Here is a 21,043-nt window from a genome sequence, read left to right as displayed (position 1 = left end):
ACACTTTTAATGTCACTTTGTAAATAATTACCAAGTAAGCATGAAAAAAGTTATAGAATTATAAGTTTTAACTTATGAAGTTGCAAAAAGCTTGTAATTGTATGTTAGTTAAGTTTAATCAACTGTAAAACTAAAAAAAGTAATGCTAAGGTTTAGTAAAACTAATTAAACTGAGAAACCTCTAAAGTACAACTATTTGCAAGTTTAGTGCAACCGCATTACTCGGTAAAACTGTGTGTGAACACACAGTGTGAACGCACACATCTTTTACACGTGGCCAGAATTGCGTTTTTTCTTTCTTTTTTGACGATAGCATTGCGTTTTTCTTTCTTTCTTTCTTATTTTATCTTCACTCCAGCTCATTCTCCATTCTCAGCCATTCATTCATTTTCTTCTTCGAAACCTAAAGTACACCGAGTCCTCCTTCTCTCATCTTCAAAGTCGAAGATCCTAGATCTATTTCTCTCCTTCTCAAACTATGGAACAATTTGAGGCCGACCCATACTATGCTGATCAGAAGAAGGCGAGGAAGTTACAAGCATGGCGAGAAGCCATAGCCGATGGTGATTTTGGCATGCCTCGAATTTGCCCATGTGGCAAACGAATCGTCAATGAGATCTCTCCAACAGAAACAGAGAAAAAGAGATGGTTTACTTGCGTTAAGTATAAGGTAAATTAAATTGAATCAAATACAATTGAGATACCTGATTTTGTTAACTGTTCGTTGATATAATTTGCAGGATGATGGATTGCACAGGCGGAAAAATTGGGCTGATGCAATTGAAGAAGAAACCCAAACCTTAAGGAAAGATGTTGATAACCATTGGGAGAGATTGAAGGAATTTGAACCCCATCATACTAAGATCTATAATTTGCAGATGGAGCTTAAGGAGAAGAGTGACGAGATTGCCAAACTAAAGGAGGAGTTGGCGTTGCTTACCACTCGAGTCGATCTCCTGGATAGGTTGTGTTTCGATTGATATTATCTGAGTCGATCTCATTCTATGTTGGTTTAAAACTTGTTGAATCAGATTCTGTTTCTTATCTTTTCCTTCAATTCTCTTGTTGAATCAGTTTCTTATCTTTCATGTGACTTCTCTTGTTTAATCATGATGTTCTATGTGACTTCTAGGATTATGCCTCCTTCTTGAATTGAATCATGTTCTATATTTTTCTTATATGAATTCTCTAGTTTTTGTTTAGTTTTACGTAGTTTTACCAAAAATACGAACGAAAAATCCAAGAAAATAACGTAGTTTTACATAGTTTAACTAGTAATACCAGTACCAATCGCAAATCCAACAAAATAACGAAGTTTTACATAGTTTTACTAGTACTACGATGACAAATCAAAGAAAATAACATAGTTTTACTACTTCTTAGACCTTTTCCTCTTCGTCCCTCTCCCTCCTTCTTGCGAAGTACTCGGTTGCTCATCAGCTACAGGCGCCTGACATGAAACCAAATTTTGTTAACACCTTCTAGTATTATCAAGTATTACTATAGTATTACGAAGTATTACCTTTGGTTTCTCTTGCTCTTTCACATATACTTCCAACGGTTCGATCTTTTTTTCAAGCCCATCAATCTTCGCCGAAATGTTATCGAACTGGGTTTTCATATCCTGCTTCATGGTCCTTAGAAGATCCACCAACTCAACAGTATCTTCTCTCGGTTGTTCATTGGCGACTATTTCCTCATTCGCATCGTTTTGTCCTGAACGAGTAGCCACATCGGCTGTGTACATCTCCTCCAAAAGTACAGGTAGTCCTCTACGAAGGCGCCACATCCAATTGGCAACAACGACATCATGGGTATCCTCTTCCTCAGCTTCTTCCATGATTAAATCGAGAAGAGGAATTTCTTCATCATTATGAGGGATCACACTAGCAATTGCCTGTGTAAACGACCTACTTTAGATACATTACAAACCAATTTATTCAAATGATTAATAATGGCAATTGCTAGGATAACTAACCGTTGTTGTACCAAGTGTATCACCAATATTCTTTAGAGGAAAACCTTTCTGACCGGTCCTCTTAAATTTCCTCCTGCACATCCTAGGACAACTTGCATCCGCCTCAGGAATTTGGTCAACGTAAGTGTTCGCCAAAATTGGAACTGCCTCAAATAGTAAAAACTACACAACACAAGGAAAAAAACTAAAATTAGCTTCACTTATAAGAAATATCAACAATGAGAAAACTTCAAATTTTAAACTAACTAACCTCCAATGGAATACAGAAACCTGGAACAGGCCATAATGCATTCTCTTTAACCACGACCCCATTAAAATGACTCATTGTATGGGAAATCTCTTCTAGCATGTTCTCGAATGATAATCTCCCCCAAGGAAAAGACACACAAAAACCTAGATCATTCACTGCGCTTACAACAAAATCATCGATACCCATTGCATCTCTCCCCGAGTCTTTTGTATAGCCTGCAATGATGCTTCCTAAAAAGTAGAGAACCGCCATCTTCAACCTATCACGAGTACGATCTGGTTGCATTACCAATAGGTGTCTCCTCACATCTTCAAGTGTAATCTTTTTTTTTTCGTAAAAAATATTTCCTTCGAAACACGGTACCGCCGGCTTCCTTGTAATCAAGTGGATAGCACCGACAATCTAATCCAGACATCAAAGCATGTTCTCTCAGACCATACCGGATTGGAACACCATTCACAACAAACCATGCTTCCTTCTTTTTTTCGATTTTAGCCGTTCGAAGTAAGAGCATCCACATTCCCATAAGCTTGTGGTTTGGTTCCCTTGGCATGTGAAAAATGTGCTTAAATTGTGGATGATTCTCAAACCAATCCCTCTCAGAACTAGTTAGTGGATGCTCTAATTTATCCAGCGTTTTCAAAGTTTCAAAAATATGACACCTAGTCGATAGCTTGATTTTCTTGTTGTACTGGCTAGGCTCGAAGTGCATTCCTAAAGGTTTCATCGCTTCTGTTTCCTCCGATTCCTGCAACAATATCAGTTTTATATAAGTTATACCAATTATACAACAACTAGTTCTACCAGTTCTACTAGTTCTACACCACCTAGTTGTACCAGTTCTACTAGTTCTACACCCAATAGTCGCACAAGTTCTACTAGTTCTACACCAATAGTTGCACCAGTTCTACTTGATCAATTTCAAATTCCAATGAGTTTTCAAATTCCGAACGAATGACACAGACTTGTTGTACTTACACTTGCATCGTTGTCCTCCTCGTGCTCCATCTCACTTTCGCTTGTACTCCTTCTCGAGTTACCTGCCGAGTTCGAACTTCCCTCCTTATCTTCTTCTTCTTCTTCTTCTTCTCCTTCATCGTCTTTTTCTTCCGATTCTTCTCCTTCATCGTTTTCTTCTTCCCCTTCATCGTCTTTTTCTTCCCCTTCTTCACAATCTTCTCCTTCATCGTCTTTTTCTTCCGATTCTTCTCCTTCATCGTTTTCTTCTTCCCCTTCATCGTCTTTTTCTTCCTCTTCTTCACCTTCTTCTCCTTCGTCGTTTTCTTCTTCCCCTTCATCGTCTTTTTCTACCCCTTCTTCACATTCTTCTCCTTCATCGTTTTCTTCTTCCACTTCATCTTTTTCTTCTTCCCCTTCATCGTTTCCTTCTTCCCCTTCATCGTTTCCTTCTTCTTCTCCATCGCTTGATTCCACAGAAGTAGATCTCTCGGTATCTCCTCCTTCTTCATCATCTTCTTCTCCATTACTTGATTCCGGAGTAGCGGATTTTGCTTTCTCTACTTCGTTCGCATTTTCTCTTCCGACCACCGGATTGGGTTCCTCCAAAACTCGACTTTCACTTTCTTCCGCCACCGTACTCAAAGCTCTCTCTCCTCCTACTGTCGCCGGACTCAAACCCGACACACCTACTTCCGGCGAATCGGATTTTGCTTTCGAACCACCATCTCCTTCTGAGATCTTCTTCTCTTTCAAACGCTCACTCCTCCTCCTCACAAGACCCCCCCCCCTTGTTTTCACCATCTTCTTACTCTATTTTTGGTTGATTGAATGAAAACGAGAAAACCCTAGTTCTACAGTTTTACCCAAATCGATTCGAATTTCCCGAAGAAAGAGAAGAGTGACGAGAGAGAGAGCAGTTTTGTTTTTTAAAAAAAACCGATTCAGTTTTTTTTTCGGGTTTTAGATCCGATTCAGTTTTGGTGGATACTACTCAGGTATTTTTTGTAAATATCTAATTTTTCTATGGACAAGAGTGTAAAACAACACATTCTCGATTAAAAAAAAAATCAAAAATAAATGCCAAAAAAGAGAGGGACTTTTGAGATTGTCAGAACATAGAAAGGGACTTTTGAGACGAAAACTCACTCCTCTTCAAACTACTCCACTGCGCAGACATTTTCTCTACAAAAATTGGGTTACTAATTTGATTTTACCTTGTGAATTTAAAACAAATTCAACGTCGTTGTTATCCCTAATAGCCTTATATATACTAAAAGAGAAAAAAAAATCCATAGCCAAACCAACGGTAATCATTTCGATGTGCTAGTACACTCTCACTCAATCATACCGTATGCTTTTTTTTATATATAATTACTTACAATCGTTTACTTTCTAAGAACACACCAAAGAGAACCACACAGATAGCTTCTATTTTGTCTAATAAGTACATCTCTAATTGTAACAATTACAAATGTCTACAAATTCCAGAATTATTGAGAAAAATAACAGAAATTAACCAGATTTAAGAGAATAGGGACAGAGAGATCTAAAAATAACGGTAGAAGATTATTGAAAGAAAATAGTAGTCAACGGAAAGTAATGCAAATGACTCGGTGTTCTAAAATAACAAAAACCAAAACAAGAAATTAATAAACGAAAAAAAAATATTCTTTTTTTGCTTGTTATTATTTTTGGGTGTCTTTGTTAATTTGCTTTTCCATTTTCATCTTCATGCATTGCTTTCCTTCGTCGTCCCCTCCAAGGACGACGACGGAACTGTCTTTGTATCCACCACGAAAATAAATTTCATCCTCTCCATTTGCTTTGGTTTCTCTCAGATTTAGTTTTGGCAAGAAAGAACAAAATGTCTTTTCTTGCACCATGTCAAATCTTGGAGCTGAATATTATTTCGGCCCAAGAATTAGCGCCTGTGGCACGGTGTATGAAGACATATGCTATCGCTTGGATTGATCCAGAGCGTAAATTGACGACTCGAGTCGACAATACGGGTGGAACAAGCCCTACATGGAACGACAAGTTTGTGTTTCGTCTTGATGAGGAAGCACTCTACGATGCCACATCAATAGTTGTTATAGAGATCTATGCATTACATTGGTTCAAAGACATTCATGTTGGCACGGTACAAGCCTTAATAAGTGACCTTGTCAGCCCTTCTTCAGCTATGAGATTTGTTACCCTAGAGGTTCTTCGTGCCTCGGGCCGCCCTCACGGCCTCCTAAACATTGCGGTGGGGCTTATCGATAACTCGGGCCAAAGCATGCCTCTTTTGTTTGAAGAAGATTTGTTGTTTCACAAGAAAAACATATCTTCAAAACCTGTAGGGCTTCGACGGTCGAAAAGCGATACAAGCTCAATGGTGGATTCGCCAAGGAAGGTGACACAATCCCGTGTGAGTTCTACTACAAACTCAGGTTTTGAGAAAGATGAGTTTTCATCTGACTCTCAGATGGTTGTGTACGAGCCCCAGAGGAAAACACCAAATACATTGTTGAGGCAAAAAAAGCAACAAATCGTGTATGGGACACCGATGAGGCCAAGGAACAAGACAGCATATACTCCCAAAAGAAACAATATCGAATATGGAACACCAATGAGGTCAAGACCGATCATTATTACAGAGTCTGATTTGGGTCCTTCAGCCTCAGTGGTTGCTGCCCAAATTGCAAAGGAGAAGGCTCTTACAGGGAAAGATGCGGAAAGTACTGTGATAAGTGTTGGTGAACGAAGCGTTGAGGGTCTTCGTTCTAAGCTAGAAAGGTGGCAAGCCAATCTACCAGTGGTTGTAGACGTCGGTTCAAGTTATCAACCAAGTTCTGACTACAAAACAAACTCTAACTTCAACCCTAAATCAAGTTACAAGCCCAATGAAATCGTCCCAAGAAATACTCAGATGGTTGGAGCTCCGCTCGCGAAGCAAGGTGGGAGGAACAACAAGAAAGGAGGAGATAATGGATTGTTTTCTTGTTTTGGTAACATTTGTGGCATTGAGTGTTCCATTGTTTGTGGTGGCTCTAGTGGACAAAAAGCATCCAAGAAGAAGAAGAAAAAGAAGTGAATAAAACTTCAAACCCTATTCCTTCAATTCTAAATGATTTATTTCTCATTATGTTTCTCTATTTTTCAACCTTGTCGATTTTGCTACTGAATCATGAAATTTATACTAGTAAGCCAGGGAAAAAGGTACTTTTATTGATCTCATTACATTTTATAGTAAACATGAAAAAATTTGGTTCAAACCGCTATGATTTCAAGAATATTAAATACTTATGTAAATCATTTTTCATTAAGAAAAAAGGTGTGCATGTAGATTCTTTTTTTTTTTTTTTTTTTTTTTTTTTTTTTTTTTTTCTTTTTTAATGAAACGATATTGGTCATTTTGGTTATTCAAATTTAAAAACAGTTGATCCTATTGGATGTAGTGGCGGTTTGGCCCTATTTTATAATAATACTTTTGATGTTTCAATTTTATTTGAGTCCAATCGATTGATTGATTTGGAACTTACTTATAAAGGACATGTTATTTATTTTACTTTTGTTTATGGTGATCCGGTTCCAACGAAACGAGATCTAGTATGGGAAAGATTAACGCGGATTGGCTTATCTCGTGATGCCCCTTGGTTCCTTATAGGTGATTTTAATGAAGTCAAAGGTAACCACGAAAAACGGGGCGGAAGGCTCCGCCACGCCTCTTCTTTTGTGAATTTTAACACAATGATCCGGCATTGTGGATTATTAGAGTTTCCAGCGGTTGGGGATAGCTTGTCTTGGCGTGGTTGGCGGGATAAAAAGCCAATTAGGTGTCGTCTTGACCGCGCCCTAGCCAATGAGAAACTCCATGACTTATTTCGGAATGCGTTCACAGATTATCTACCAATGATAGCCTCGGATCATAAACCGGTGTTAGCCTCTTTAGAAGATACGGTAAAAAGAGGGAGGAGCGTTTTTCGCTTTGACCGCCGATGGCTGGAGAAAGAGGGTTTCTTTGGAGCTATCTCAGAGGGCTGGGATTCAGGGGAGACAGGGGAACATGGGAATTTAATGGACAAAATAATAAAGTGCCGCCAAGCCATTTCCCGCTGGAGGAAATCTCAGGCCCCGTTTGGCCGGGAAACAATTGAGGATTTAAAATCCCAGTTAGCAAATGCTCAGGAGGATGACTCTAGTTCTGTTGAGGTTATTTCGGAATTGAATTGGAAATTGCGTGAAGCTTATTGGGATGAGGAAATTTACTGGTATCAGAAGAGCCGAAGCAAGTGGATGCGTTTCGGAGACCAAAATACCAGTTATTTTCATGCCCAAACGAAATTAAGAAGAGCTAATAATCAGATTGTTGGAATGCATGATGAGTTCGGCCACTAGACTACAGAGGAGCCTCAGATCCAGAATATCGCAACCTCATATTTCCAGGAGATGTTCATGTCCACTGAACCCTCAGAAATAGATGACTCGTTGGGTGAAATAAGCACCTCTATAACGGACGATATTAATGAGAAATTGACTAAGCCAGTCACAGAAAAGGAAATTAAAGAGGCTCTATTTATGATGCATCCTGATAAGCCCCGGGACCGGACGGCATGACGGCCCTGTTTTATCAGCGCGCTTGGGATACGGTTAAAGCTGACTTAAAGCTTTCGGTGGAATCTTTCTTTCAGGGGGGGAGCTTTGAAAAACGCCTCAATAGGACTAACATTTGTCTTATCCCGAAAGTAGAGAAACCGACCCGGATGACTGAATGGCGCCCCATTAGCCTATGTAATGTCGGGTACAAGATTATTTCAAAAATCTTATGTCAGCGGTTGCGAACGTTTCTACCAGCTTTAATTTCTGAGACACAATCGGCGTTTGTCGAAGGCCGTTTAATCACGGATAATATTTTGATTGCTCAGGAAATATTTCACGGTCTTCGAACTATTCCCTCTTGTAAGGGCAAGTTCATGGCCATCAAAACAGATATGAGTAAGGCATATTATCGGGTAGAATGGTCCTTTATTGATTCCTTACTACGGAAATTTGGTTTTTGTGAAAAATGGATTTCCTGGATCATGTGGTGCGTGACATCAGTGGAATATAGTGTCTTATTAAATGGTCAACCCCATGGATCCATAATTCCGTCAAGAGGGCTCCGTCAAGGAGACCCCTTGTCACCTTATCTCTCTATCCTCTGTACTGAGGTCCTTATTGCAAATTTACAGAAAGCGGAACGATTTAAGCTTATTACGGGTATCAAGGTTTCCACTGCATGTCCGGCGATTTCACATTTATTGTTTGCAGATGATAGTCTGTTTTTCTGTCGGGCAACAAAAGAACAGTGTGAAGTTATTTTGGGGATTCTTAGGCAATATGAGAGGATTTCTAGACAGAGGATAAACTTCCAGAAATCTTCCGTTCAATTTGGACATACAGTAGATGCGGATGTGCGTGAAGATTTAAAAGGTATCCTGGGGATTACCACTTTAGGTGGTATGAATTCTTATTTGGGAATCCCGGAAAGTCTTGGTGGATCGAAAACCAAAATTTTCTCTTTCGTCCAAGATCGGTTACAAAAACGGGCTGGGGGCTGGCCTGCCAGGCTACTATCTCGGGGGGGGGGGGGGGGGGGGAAGAAGTCATGATCAAATCGGTCGCGACCGCTGTCCCTAACTTTGTTATGTCCTGCTTCAGAATTCCCAAGACAGTTACACGGAAACTGACGAGTGCCATCTCCAACTTCTGGTGGAGTTCCTCGGGAGAAACTCGGGGTTTACATTGGATCGCCTGGGACAGATTGTGTGTCGATAAAATGGAGGGAGGCTTGGGGTTTAGGTGCCTGGACGATTTTAATACCGCACTGTTGGCTAAACAACTTTGGCGGTTGATTTCAGTTCCAGATTCACTATTTGTAAAGGTTTTCAAAGGACGATATTATAGGCATTCGGATCCATTAGATCCTATTAAATCATACTCTCCATCCTATGGATGGCGAAGTATGATTTCTGCTCGCTCTCTGGTGAATAAAGGACTCATTAAACGGGTAGGAACGGGGGCCTCCATTTTAGTATGGTCAGACCCTTGGATACCTGCTCAATCCCCGAGACCAGCATTGCGTTCAGGATCGCCTGTCGATCCAACGCTTAGAGTTGAAAATTTCATTGACAGGACTTCACGTTCCTGGGATCTGGCATTACTTTCGGCTGCTTTCGAGCCGGAGGATGTAGCCCTTATTTCTGCTTTACCTCTTGGTAATCTTTCCACACCGGATAGCTTGGGATGGCATTTAACTAAAACTGGTAGCTATACTGCTAAATCCGGATATCAGGCATTGCGGCAAAAACCAGAGAGTGGTCTTCCCATTTCTGGTCCCAATATTATCCCACTTCAGGTATTTGTCTGGCAGATTAGGTGTCCACCAAAACTCAGACATTTCTTATGGCAAGCAATTACGGGTTGCATGGCGACAACAGCTAATTTACGACGTCGTGGATTAAGCTGTGGTATGGATTGCGAAATTTGTGGGGAGACAGAGGAGACAGTCAACCACGCTCTTTTCTTATGCCCTCCGGCTAGGCAGGTGTGGGGATTGTCCCAATTTCCGACTTCTACTGGTTGCTTCCCATCGGAGTCTATATATACTAATATGGATTCCTTAGTTTGGAGGCTTCAAGATATTCCTTCGGTGGAAATATTTCCGTGGGTTTTATGGTATATCTGGAAGGCTCGGAATGATAAACTATTTAGCAACTTGGATTCCAATCCGGTAGCAATTTTACGGATAGCAAAGGAGGAATCCAGGCTTTGGTCTTCAGCTCAAGAAGACCTACCCCGATCCCTTTCTACTGATGTCCCTCGGCCTCTACCCAGATCTATGACTCAGACTTGTAACGCGGCTCATGGTTATGAGTCTAGTTATCAATGCTTTGTAGATGGATCTTCGAAGGCGACTGATCAGTTTATGGGTAGAGGATGGTATTGTATTTCTCCTGCTGGAGAATCTCCCACCATGGGTGCATCTAATTCTCGCTGTAGCTTGTCACCGCTTCACGCAGAGGTAGAAGCTCTTATCTGGGCAATGAGGTGTATGATTGGTGCTGACAACGAGAAAGTCGTCTTTCTCACAGACTGTTCTGATTTGGTGAAGATGGTGTCTTCACCTTCCGAGTGGCCTGCTTTCAAGACATATCTGGACGCTATTGATGAAGATAAAGGTGAATTCCTTTCATTCTCTCTCATCCAGATACCAAGATCACAGAATGGTAGAGCGGACAAACTGGTGCGTCGTGCTAGAGTGGAATCGCTTCCAATTACCCTTGTGAACAACTTTCCGTCTAATTGGCTCGTTTGAGTCAATTTTGTAACCTGCTGGGAAAAAAAAAAAAAAAAAAAAAGAAACGATATTGGATTACTATGTTCAAAACTTGTATGGTCGATGCGCCAGTAATAGTAGACATGGGCCTTTCTGACGATTGACATAAAGAAATAAATGAGTTTGAAAGTTCTCTCCAGAATATGTCATAGTTGTTCTATTTTGTTTCGGGAGATGAAACGCCTAGCTTGATTTATTCCCCAGTGGTTAAATTTCCTACCTCACATTCGCGTACGTGCAACCTATCATCACCAATATCTCATACGAGTACGACAAATAAATTCAATTGTGTAGTGAATGTCCTAAATCTTTGTTTCAAAATTGTTTTTTTACTTGATTATAAGAGTAAAAGATAAAAGTTCACTAGAATGCTTTGCCTTAGGTACATATGTTGAACCATATTTAATTCTAAGTTGCTAATGTGCAACATTATAATCGATTTGGTTATTTTTTATGTTATTGTAAATCTTACTCCTTACATTAAATGTCAAGTTTATGTTGACTTTACCAAAACGATAAATGAGTAAGTAATTTTATGGATTGTATTTTTTGTTCTCTAACTTTCAAGTTTCAACATAAATTCAATGATATTGAATTCTCAATATGGTACTTTATGAAAAAAGGTAAATGAGTAAATAATTATTTTCTAATGATTGACCATATTTGTTTCCTCATAATTGTGAGATTTAATATTCCTTACATTGGGTTTACAGACTTACAGTATACTAGGTATTAACCCGCGGAGAACCGCGGGCTGAACTTTTTTTAATAAAAATTTGTGATAATTTATTTTATTATTATGTTATTTATAATAGTTTGTGATTAAAAATTTGGTTTACTTATATTATAATTTTTGTATTTTAAAAATGTTTATTGAAAACCTGTCAATAAAACATTTGCATGTAATGAATAAAACTGTTTAAACAATTGTCGACTAAACACAATCCTTACTAACATATAAAAAAGAGCAACTAAATATAGCTAGTAAAAGTTCTAAAAAGCCTCTTTGAAAACAACATTCATTGTTTTTACTTTTCTATAATTTATTTTATATGATGTGTCCCAATTTTCATTTTTTAATTAATTAATTAATTTTAATTAAGTTTTTAATGGCAATTGAATGTAATTTTTACACATTTTAAGATTAGTTTCATATTTGTACTTTCCAATTAATATAGTAGGATAAAATTTGTAGTTGTAGATTTTACTCGATTAGATTTTTAAAATCTTAGCTGTTAATTTTTTTTAATACGGATTAGTTTTGATTCTAATAGATTTTTTTTTTTACTTTTCTACAATTTATTTTATTTAATGTGTCCCCCATTTTCGTTTTTTAATTAATTATATTTGTTTAATTAATTAATTAATTAATTTTAATTATGTTTTTTTAATGGCAATTGAATGTAATTTTTAACACATTTAAGGTTAGTTTCATATTTGTACTTCCCAATTAATATAGTAGGATATTTATCAAAGCATCGATAAATCTTCCAAAGACAAATGCACATACGAGAATAAAAATAGAGAAAATGATGAGAGCTTATACTATAGTCTTTATGCTCACGGTAACATTGTTGGTAACTAGAATAACATCCTCGCAGGTTGATGATGCTTCGTGTACTGAGACAGAGATTTCTGAAGAATATGATTATTGTGGCGATTCTCTCATGCTTGGTGTTCCTTGGGTTTTTCCATTAAAAGTATGTTGTGATAGTATACAAAGGAACAAGATGAAATGCATATGCCGAACCGTCACAAAACTGATTTTGAAAAACTTTGACGTAAATAAGATCTCCAAACTCTCTCATGCATGTGGCGATCTCTTAGTCCCTGGATCTTACTGCGGAAGTAAGTATCATTATATATATATACACTACTCAAACACTCACTTCTTACAAGTTTTTTTCATCATCTAATTCATATTTATTTTGATAATTCAGTTTACAAAGTCCCGAAGGTACATCAGAAGATTCAGAGCAGAGAAACACAATGGGATACTTAAGACTCTTTCTCTTCATTTTTATACCTTGTTGTAAGGAGAGTTTAATGATAAATCATGTTCAAAATCTGATATGTATTTGGTTAAGAAAAATTGACAAATTACAAAATATGTGGACATTTTACATTTAAAACAACATTTTACAACAGTCTATGCAAAGCATTTTCTTACAAAACACAAGGAAAGGGTATTACAATAAAGAAACACAAGTTTCCGTATCATGTGTTAATTTTTGTTATTCGATTTATTTTTAACAATATTGAGATTGTTACCGTTTATGTGATTACTATATATTATATTATTATTCCTAACGGAATCAAATCTTTTTAGGTCCGCACAGTTCAACATTAACTCTCAGCCATGGGAAAAGGGTCATATTGCGTTCTTGATTCTGATTTTGACGATCATAATGAGTCTCCCAATATAAGCTATGAGACCTACCTCCTCCTATGTCTCCAGTGCGTTATTTCAGAATTGCTTATCTTTAAATTGCTACAAGAGTGGGACTGATGATGGTGGTGCAAACATAAAAAAAAAAAAAAAAAAAAAAATGACACGAGATGGGATAAAGATGTATTTCTTATTTATCCGTTAAGTTGGTGTGTGACAAGAAACTAGTGCATCTCTATATTTGGTACATTATCTTCTTCAGCTAGGGTTCTCGGATACAGCCTCCCGGGAGAAGAAACCGAAAGCGAGCAGCGTTCTGAATCAAAAAGGCAGGTAGATGTACCGCAGATGCAGAACGCTGGATGGGTCCGATATTGCTAATCAACTCTTTGAAACTGTATTTTTCAGGAAGCATGTCAAAGAGATCATAACCTTTACAGATATGTCTCTGTATCCTCGGATAATCCAAAAACTCCTTGCGCCTGACTCTGTCTGCATGACTGTAACCTTTCATCTTAAAAACGAAATCGCTGAGTCGTCTGAAACAGAAGCTGCAATGCCACCCTGCGTCGGATAGTATCAAGTCTGTTTGTCGGGAGTGGCGGTACTGAGTCCACTTCCTAGTATATAGATGGACAGAGGCTCTCCAGCTGCTGTAATCAACGGGGAACTCGAAGGAGTACATGTATTCCCTCATCTCTAGATGCATTGCATCTGGTAATCCGTCGCACCACTGTAGAAACTTGACAGTGTGAGGGCTTGGAATCTCGTCAGCATCTGACATGATGACCGCATCTCCATCAGAAATTCCAGCTTCTCTGAGCAACCAGTTCATCGCAACCCGCTGTTGCCCCTCCAGCAAAAAAGGGTCCTCGTAAGGCTGCCCCTTGGAACGCTTTTTCCCAGGAAACACTCCGTGTACTATCTTACCTTGTGCAAACGAGAATCTCTCCCTATTGGAATCGAAGAAAAGCGGCTTCGGGATCCCTGTAAAAGTAGTGTTTGACTCCAAGATCACAAACTTTGAAACGTAAGGCTCCAGTTCCCGCCATCTGAGTTCGAGAAGGTCAAGCTCGTTGCTGAAAATGATGGCGTCAAAGACTTGCGTCGGCTCTGACCGAGGTGTCCACCCATGGAGTTCACAAAGATGTCCCATGGAAACATTCTCTGCGTAGTAATGCGGTATCCGTTTGAAAGGTGGCGGCGGTTTATCCCAAAGCGGACGGAAAAGATACGATATGGTTTGCAAATTTGTCAAGATACAAAACAAACATGTCAAGAAAAGTATGATCAGAGTTGGAAACACAAGTTTAATTGAAGGTCGTTTACGCAACGATCGAATCGTCGTCATCTATGCTTCTGAAACTCACCAACTCATAATCTTTTTTTTTATTTTTTTTTTAATTTCCCCCCTACAAGAACACAAAAGCTTAAAAGATCAAAATTAAACAAATCTGACTCATCATCATCATCATCCCCTAAACTCTTATCAATCTCAACATAAGATGATCCTAAACAACAAATTCTAAAGCAGAGGTCCAAACTTTAGCATTCAAAATTATCTAATTACTAAACCCTTTAACGCAATACAGAATCTCAAACAACGAAAAGAAGAAAAAACAAAACCCACAAAACGGAGATAACAATGTGACAAAAATGATACCTTTTCTTTTTTTATCGAGATTCCTGGAGATTCAGATTTCGAAATTTCAAGAGTATCAGATAAGAAAAGGAGAACCCAAGAAGCGTGATCTCTATCTGCTCTCAATTCGATTTCGATTTGTGTCACAGCTCCTCTCTTCTCTCACGCTATAAAAGAGAGACACACCTTTGGGAGAATGTAAAACGACCGCTAAACCCCTCTAATCTACGCCACAGATATTATCGAAATAAAAACAAAAGGTAAAGGGAACCAAAAAAAAAAACTTAAAATATATCAAAGCTAATAATAGAACATTTACTAATGAGGATTCGTAATTAAAAAAAAACAAAAAACACCAAAATAATGTCAAATTTTGAAAAAAAAAAAATTATGTAAAGCTTTTATAAAATTCTCTAATATTTTATTATATAAAATTTGCGTTATTAAAATTAGTCACTAACATGTTAACGTTTTGGCCATATTTATACAAATTTAAAATTCTTTAACCAATTAAATTTACATATTCTGTTAACCGAAATACGAGAAATTCTAAATCCATAAAATATATATATTTAGAATTTTTAAAAAGAAGGATAATAAATATCTATATTATTCACTAATTACATTAAGGAAGTTAGGTAATCACTTATTGATTACATGATGATTTTTATATTAGAGCTTTACTAACTGGGTAAATACTAAAAAAAAAATAAGAACTCTCTCTAAGGTGACGGCGATGATTAAGGCTCTAGGTTTTTAACCCTACTATGAGTTTCTCTTGTCTGGTTGAGATTTGGGTTTCGATTGGTTTTAATGGGGTCTCTTTGACTACTCTTTTGGGTTTGATTGTGTTGTGGCGATGGGGATTAATACGTTTATTACCCAAGATTTGTTTAGCTATTGGACAGCGGATTTGGCGAGGGAAGATCCCGGTGAGGGATTTTGTTGCGATTTGTTTCAAGATTGGACAGCGGTTAGTGCGGTGGTCTCGGATCTGTGATTTGTGTTTATGGGGATTATTTGGTGTTGATTTTCTAAAAGGAAAGCAAATTGATTGGTATCTGTTTCGGATTTGGTCGACGATATCTTTGAAGGTTGTAAAGCATCATGTTCGCCGGACTTTTTGCCTATTGAGTCTCTGGTTTTTGACAACTGCTTGGAGCTTCCGATACTGGCGAGTATTTCTGATTTTGTGCTTTAATGGCTGCGATAGGGGTGCAATTCGATGCTCTCTCTTGGGTTGAGTATAAGATCCTCTCATGCCCCAGGAAGCTGACTCAACTCATTTCTCTTTCGGTTTTCTCTCTTGGTGTGTGTTTTTCTCTTTTCCGTTTTCTTGTGTCTTTTTTCACGGAGAGGGTTGCAATGTCGCAGAGTGTAGTTCTTGGGCACGGTTTGAGTTCAAAGGGGGCTGCTCCTTCGGTGGTGAAACACAAGGTGAAGACCCCCTTCTTCGATAACACTGCACTTATCGAGGGCTATTCCAAAACGGTTGTGGGTCGGTGCTTGAACCCGCGTGCTCAGGATATGAAGTCCCTTCTTGTGATGTTTCCACGGTTTTGGCATCTCGAAGGCAAAGTGGTGGGTGCAGACCTTGGGATGGGAAAGTTTCAATTTGATTTCGACGAAGAGGAGGATATCTCTGAGGTTATGAAGATGGCTCCGTTCCACTTTGATAACTCGATGGTCTCGATGGTCTGTTGGATCCCCACGGTGGATCCGTCTTATCCTTCTACTGTCACTTTCTGGGTTCGTGTTATGGGAGTGCCGTTCCAGTTCTGGGCTGCTCCAACTTTTAGAAGCATCGGTGAAGCTTTGGGGTCTGTTGTGGAGGTAGACATTGATGGTGGCAGAGTTCAAGTGACGGTGAATGGTCTCAAACCTCTGTGTTTTGAGACGGAGATTGAGTTCTTTAACGGCGAGGAAACCACAGTTTCACTTCGTTATGAGCGTCTCTTTGGGGTTTGTAGGAAGTGTTCTAGTATGTGCCATGATGAGAAGCATTTTCCACCTTTGGAGGATAGTGATGTTGTACCGAGTGTTCTCCCACAGAATGGGGCTGATCGAAAGTTTCAGAGCTACAAAGGTGCTGTTAAGGCTGATAGACAGCGTGGTTCTGGGCAGGAGGGGAGTTCTCGTGGGGGAAACAGCCATAGGTCCAGGGGCGAGAGTTCTCATGGGGATGGTAAGCGACCTTTTGAGGGAAAGGTTGGTCGGGGTTCTGAGGTTGCTATGGGGGAAGTTGATCATGATGATAGCTCTCTTTCTGGTGAGGATCTTTCCATTACGGAAGAAGATATGAGTAAGCAGGAATCGGGCCCTTCACTTGTGGGTGACGAGGGCTCTGCTTTGGTGGAGAAAGTGCGTAAAGGGAAGGGTGCTTTGGGTCTCCAAGGCATGGGATCGAAGAAGCTGAATGTTTATGTCCGTACTCCACGTAAATGACCAGCTCCGAAGGGTAATGCTAGCACTGGGCAGTCTACTCTCCCAAAGCCACAGGAGGTGGAGAAGGGGGTCGCTGGTGGGACTAAACCACCAATTCCGAGGGTTGCCAAATGAAGGTTCTAAGTTGGAATTGTCAAGGGCTTGGTAATAAAGCCACAATTGGGTATCTCAGGGACTTATCGATCAGAGTTCTTGTTTCTCTCTGAAACTAAGCAATCTTTTTCTCATTTAGAGTCTTTTGTTGGTTATTTTGGTTATTCTCATTTAAAAACTGTTGAACCTGTTGGTTGTAGTGGCGGACTTGCCTTTTTTATCATAATAATAATAATAATGTTTCAGTTTTATTTGCATCTAATAGACTTATTGATGTGGGAATCGTGTACAAAGGAAAATTAATTTACCTTACTTTTGTTTATGGTGATCCGGTTCCCAAGAACCGAGATTTGGTTTGGGAACGGTTGACACGAATTGGTCTGACTAGGGATGCTCCTTGGTTTTTAATTGGGGATTTTAATGAACTAAAAGGTAATCATGAAAAGCGGGGTGGTAAATTACGCCATGCTTCTTCCTTTGTGCCTTTTAATACTATGATTCGAAACTGTGGTTTGCTTGAATTCCTTTCTCTTGGGGATAGTTCTTGGAAAGGTTGGCGGGATAAGAAACCGATACGCTGTCGGTTAGATCAGGCTTTAGCGAATGAGGGGGGGGGGGCATGATTTGTTTAAGAATTCCTTCACTGAGTAATTAACAATGATTGCCTCGGATCACAAACCTCTGGTCGCTGTTCTTGAGGATAGGGTCCGGGGTGGTAGCAGTGGTTTCCGATTCGATCGCCGGTGGCTTGATAAAGACAGTTTCTTTGATGCGGTTGCTGAGGGTTGGGCCTCTTCAACGGGTCCTGACTCCTCTACCACGGTTGTGGATAAAATCACTACATGTCGTCGGGCTATTTCTCGCTGGCGGAAAGCGCAACTTCCTTATGGAAGAGAAACAATTGAGGATTTGAAATCCAAATTGGCGGTGGCGAAGGAGAATGATGGTACCTCGGTGGATGAACTTGCTGAGCTTACTTGGCGGTTGCGGGAGGCATATAGGGACGAGGAGGTATATTGGTATAAAAAAATAGGAGCCGGTGGATGAGGCTTGATGATCATAACACCGGCTATTTCCATGCTCAAACAAAACAGCGACGGGTTCGGAATCGCATTGTCGGTCTTCACGACCAGAGAGATAATTGGTTGACGGAGGAAAGTGATATCCAGAATATTGCGGTCTCCTATTTTGAGGATTTATTTACTTCTTCGGATCCCTCTGATTTTGGGGAGATACTGGCGGAGGTTCATCCATCGGTTTCGCAGGAGTGTAATGAATTTTTAACTCGGGAGGTATCCGAACAGGAGATCAAACATGCACTATTTATGATGCATCCGGATAAGGCTCCTGGGCCGGATGGAATGACGGCACTTTTTTTATCAAAAAGCATGGAATACGGTTAAAGCGGATCTGGTAGTTTTGGTGAACTCCTTTCTGCAGGACGGGAGTTTTGATAAAAGGTTGAATGTGACGAATGTATGTCTTATTCTGAAGGTGGACAAGCCGACCAGGATGACTGAATTACGGCCGATCAGTCTGTGTAATGTTGGGTATAAAATCATTTCCAAGGTCATGTGTCAGCGGTTACGTACTATCTTGCCGTCCCTAATATCGGAAACGCAGTCGGCCTTTGTGGCAGGTCGTCTAATTTCGGACAACATTTTGATAGCTCGGGAAATATTCCACGGTCTCCGAACCAATCCTTCTTGTAAGGACAAGTTCATGGCCATCAAAACGGATATGAGTAAGGCATATGATCGGGTCAAATGGTCTTTTGTTGATCTTCTTCTCCGGCAGCTCGGTTTCTGTGATAAATGGGTGGCTTGGATTATGAGTTGTGTTACGACGGTCCAATATAAGGTTTTGACTAATGGTCAAGCCCATTGATCCATTACCCCTTGTCGGGGATTACGACAGGGTGATCCTCTTTCGTCCTACCTTTTTATCCTCTGTACGGAAGCTTTAATTGCACAATTCCGCAAAGCTGATAAGATGAAGCTTATTAATGGTATCAAGGTTTCTACCGCTAGTACTGCTATTTCTCATCTTTTATTTGCGGATGACAGTTTATTCTTTTGCCGAGCAACAAAGGAGCAATGTGAGGTTGTGCTTCGGATTCACAGGAAGTACGAGCGGGTTTCAGGCCAGCAAATTAACTTTCAGAAGTCCTCAGTCCAATGTGGTCATACTGTGGACTATGGTCTCCTAGAGAAGTTAAAAGGGGTCTTAGGGATTACAAATCTAGGTGGTATGGGCTCTTATCTAGGTATTCCGGAAAGTCTAGGTGGAGCTAAGACGCAAATCTTTTCTTATGTTCAGGATCGCTTACAGTCACGGGCTAGTGGTTGGCCAGCTCGTCTCCTCTCAAAAGGAGGCAAGGAGGTAATGATTAAGTCGGTGACCACGGCAGTTCCTACCTTTGTGATGTCGTGCTTTCGGTTACCCAAGACAGTTACAAGGAAGGTAACTAGTGCGATTTCCAACTTTTGGTGGAGTTCATCTGGACAATCGCGGGGATTACATTGGGTGGCTTGGGACAAGCTATGCCAGGATAAAAATGAGGGAAACTTGGGTTTTCGTGGTTTGGATGATTTTAACACCGCTCTGCCTGCGAAGCAGCTGTGGTGTTTGATTTCCGTTCCGGACTCGCTTTTTGCACGGGTAATATAAGGGTCGGTATTATAGGCATTCTGATCCTTTGGATCCGATTAAATCTTACTCACCATCCTATGGATGGAGAAGTATTATTTCAGCTCGCTCTCTAGTTAACAAAGGACTTATTAAACGGGTAGGATCTGGTGCCTCCATTTCTGTATGGAATGATCCGTGGATCCCTGCCCAATTCCCGAGACCAGCTATAGACACAGGGTTGTTGTCTGACCCTCTACTTTCCGTTCAAAACCTTATTGACAAGAACTCTATCTCCTGGGACATGGTTCTACTTTTGGCTACTTTTGTACCGGAAGATGTTGCTTTGATTTCTGCTTTACCGCTGCGGTTACCAGATAAACCGAATTCGTTAGGTTGACATTTTACTAAGTCAGGAAAATATATGGTTAAGTCAGGGTACCATCTCCTTCGGTCTAACATCGTGGCTTCGGCTGCTCCGTCGGTGGTTGGGCCGAACTATGTACCTCTTCAGGCTTTTGTGTGGATAATCCGGTGCCCGCCAAAACTTCATCATTTTATGTGGCAAGTAATTTCGGGTTGTGTGGCGGTTATAAATAATTTACGGAAACGTGGAATTAATTGTGATTCAGCGTGTGGTCTTTGTGGATATGAAGAGGAGACGATAAACCATACTCTTTTTGAATGCTGCCAGCCAGACAGGTCTGGGCTCTATCACAGTTTCCGACGGTCCAGGGTGTCTTTCCGTCGGCATCGGTTTTCACAAACATGGATTTTATTTTTTGGCGGTTTAAGGATGTTCCTTCCCAGGATAGATTCCCATGGATTTTGTGGTATATTTGGAAAGCACGTAATGATAAACTTTTTAGTAATCTGGACTCCAACCCAGTAGCAATACTGCAGTTAGCGGAGGATGAGGCTAAAGCTTGGTTTCTCGCTCAGATAGAGGTTGTAGGGCCAGAGGCGGGTCACCCTCTTATGGGTATATCTTCTGATGGAGGCATCGAAGTTCCAAGGTTCTCTAGGCCTCCTGATAACACTCTAATTTACATGTTTTTAGCATCCTTTTTTTGTCCATATTTTACATTGTTCATACCTCTAACTTAGCATTTTTAGACCATTTACTGTAGGAATCAAGTTTTAGAGCATTTAAGGTGTTGCATTTCTGCATTTGCATATATTGGATGAAAACAGGTGCTAAAGAGCCAAAAATGGGAGAAAACAAGGACAACTCGAGCATGTACCCGAAGGAGCCATCGAGCTACAAGAACAAGTCTGAACCCCAACACGATTGAAGA

The 21,043-nt window shown here is 39.9% G+C and overlaps 7 protein-coding genes and 1 pseudogene across 7 annotated transcripts; 6 read left to right on the top strand and 2 right to left on the bottom strand.

Annotated features, from left to right (window-relative positions):
• Nucleotides 1-370: 370 nt before the first annotated feature.
• Nucleotides 371-1,143, top strand: LOC147926947 (uncharacterized). Its single transcript, XM_087486817.1, has 2 exons — nucleotides 371-670; nucleotides 741-1,143. Exons 1-2 carry the CDS (start codon nucleotides 479-481, stop codon nucleotides 978-980), a joined length of 432 nt encoding a protein of 143 aa, XP_087342943.1. The 5' UTR covers nucleotides 371-478; the 3' UTR covers nucleotides 981-1,143.
• Nucleotides 1,144-1,372: 229 nt separating this feature from the next.
• LOC147926946 (uncharacterized protein At3g43530-like) lies at nucleotides 1,373-3,989 on the bottom strand (annotated as a pseudogene).
• An 857-nt stretch (nucleotides 3,990-4,846) lies between these two features.
• On the top strand, nucleotides 4,847-6,445 carry LOC104747266 (uncharacterized). Its single transcript, XM_010468874.2, has one exon. It carries the CDS (start codon nucleotides 5,053-5,055, stop codon nucleotides 6,262-6,264), a length of 1,212 nt encoding a protein of 403 aa, XP_010467176.2. The 5' UTR covers nucleotides 4,847-5,052; the 3' UTR covers nucleotides 6,265-6,445.
• Nucleotides 6,446-6,920: 475 nt separating this feature from the next.
• LOC147926945 (uncharacterized) lies at nucleotides 6,921-7,568 on the top strand. The gene has a single exon (XM_087487247.1). It carries the CDS (start codon nucleotides 6,921-6,923, stop codon nucleotides 7,566-7,568), a length of 648 nt encoding a protein of 215 aa, XP_087343373.1.
• A 683-nt stretch (nucleotides 7,569-8,251) lies between these two features.
• Nucleotides 8,252-10,527, top strand: LOC147926944 (uncharacterized). The gene is made up of 2 exons (XM_087487246.1): nucleotides 8,252-8,642; nucleotides 9,071-10,527. Exons 1-2 carry the CDS (start codon nucleotides 8,252-8,254, stop codon nucleotides 10,525-10,527), a joined length of 1,848 nt encoding a protein of 615 aa, XP_087343372.1.
• Nucleotides 10,528-12,046: 1,519 nt separating this feature from the next.
• Nucleotides 12,047-12,656, top strand: LOC104748642 (uncharacterized). The gene is made up of 2 exons (XM_010470250.2): nucleotides 12,047-12,396; nucleotides 12,489-12,656. Exons 1-2 carry the CDS (start codon nucleotides 12,078-12,080, stop codon nucleotides 12,548-12,550), a joined length of 381 nt encoding a protein of 126 aa, XP_010468552.1. The 5' UTR covers nucleotides 12,047-12,077; the 3' UTR covers nucleotides 12,551-12,656.
• Nucleotides 12,657-13,108: 452 nt separating this feature from the next.
• On the bottom strand, nucleotides 13,109-14,834 carry LOC104747265 (uncharacterized). The gene is made up of 2 exons (XM_010468872.3): nucleotides 14,601-14,834; nucleotides 13,109-14,349 (listed from the first exon to the last, which is right to left on the bottom strand). The coding sequence occupies exon 2, from the start codon at nucleotides 14,286-14,288 to the stop codon at nucleotides 13,200-13,202; it is 1,089 nt and encodes a 362-aa protein (XP_010467174.1). The 5' UTR covers nucleotides 14,289-14,349; nucleotides 14,601-14,834; the 3' UTR covers nucleotides 13,109-13,199.
• Nucleotides 14,835-17,774: 2,940 nt separating this feature from the next.
• Nucleotides 17,775-20,145, top strand: LOC147926943 (uncharacterized). The gene is made up of 5 exons (XM_087487245.1): nucleotides 17,775-18,128; nucleotides 18,212-18,409; nucleotides 18,558-18,977; nucleotides 19,035-19,580; nucleotides 19,789-20,145. Exons 1-5 carry the CDS (start codon nucleotides 17,775-17,777, stop codon nucleotides 20,143-20,145), a joined length of 1,875 nt encoding a protein of 624 aa, XP_087343371.1.
• The last annotated feature ends 898 nt before the right edge of the window (nucleotides 20,146-21,043 follow it).

This window comes from Camelina sativa, chromosome 15 (genome assembly GCF_030686135.1).
Source record: "Camelina sativa cultivar CO46 ecotype springtype chromosome 15, ASM3068613v1".
Taxonomy (NCBI): Eukaryota; Viridiplantae; Streptophyta; class Magnoliopsida; order Brassicales; family Brassicaceae; genus Camelina; species Camelina sativa.
Note: the sequence above shows the minus strand (reverse complement) of the source record. Positions and strands in the feature narration are given on the sequence as shown.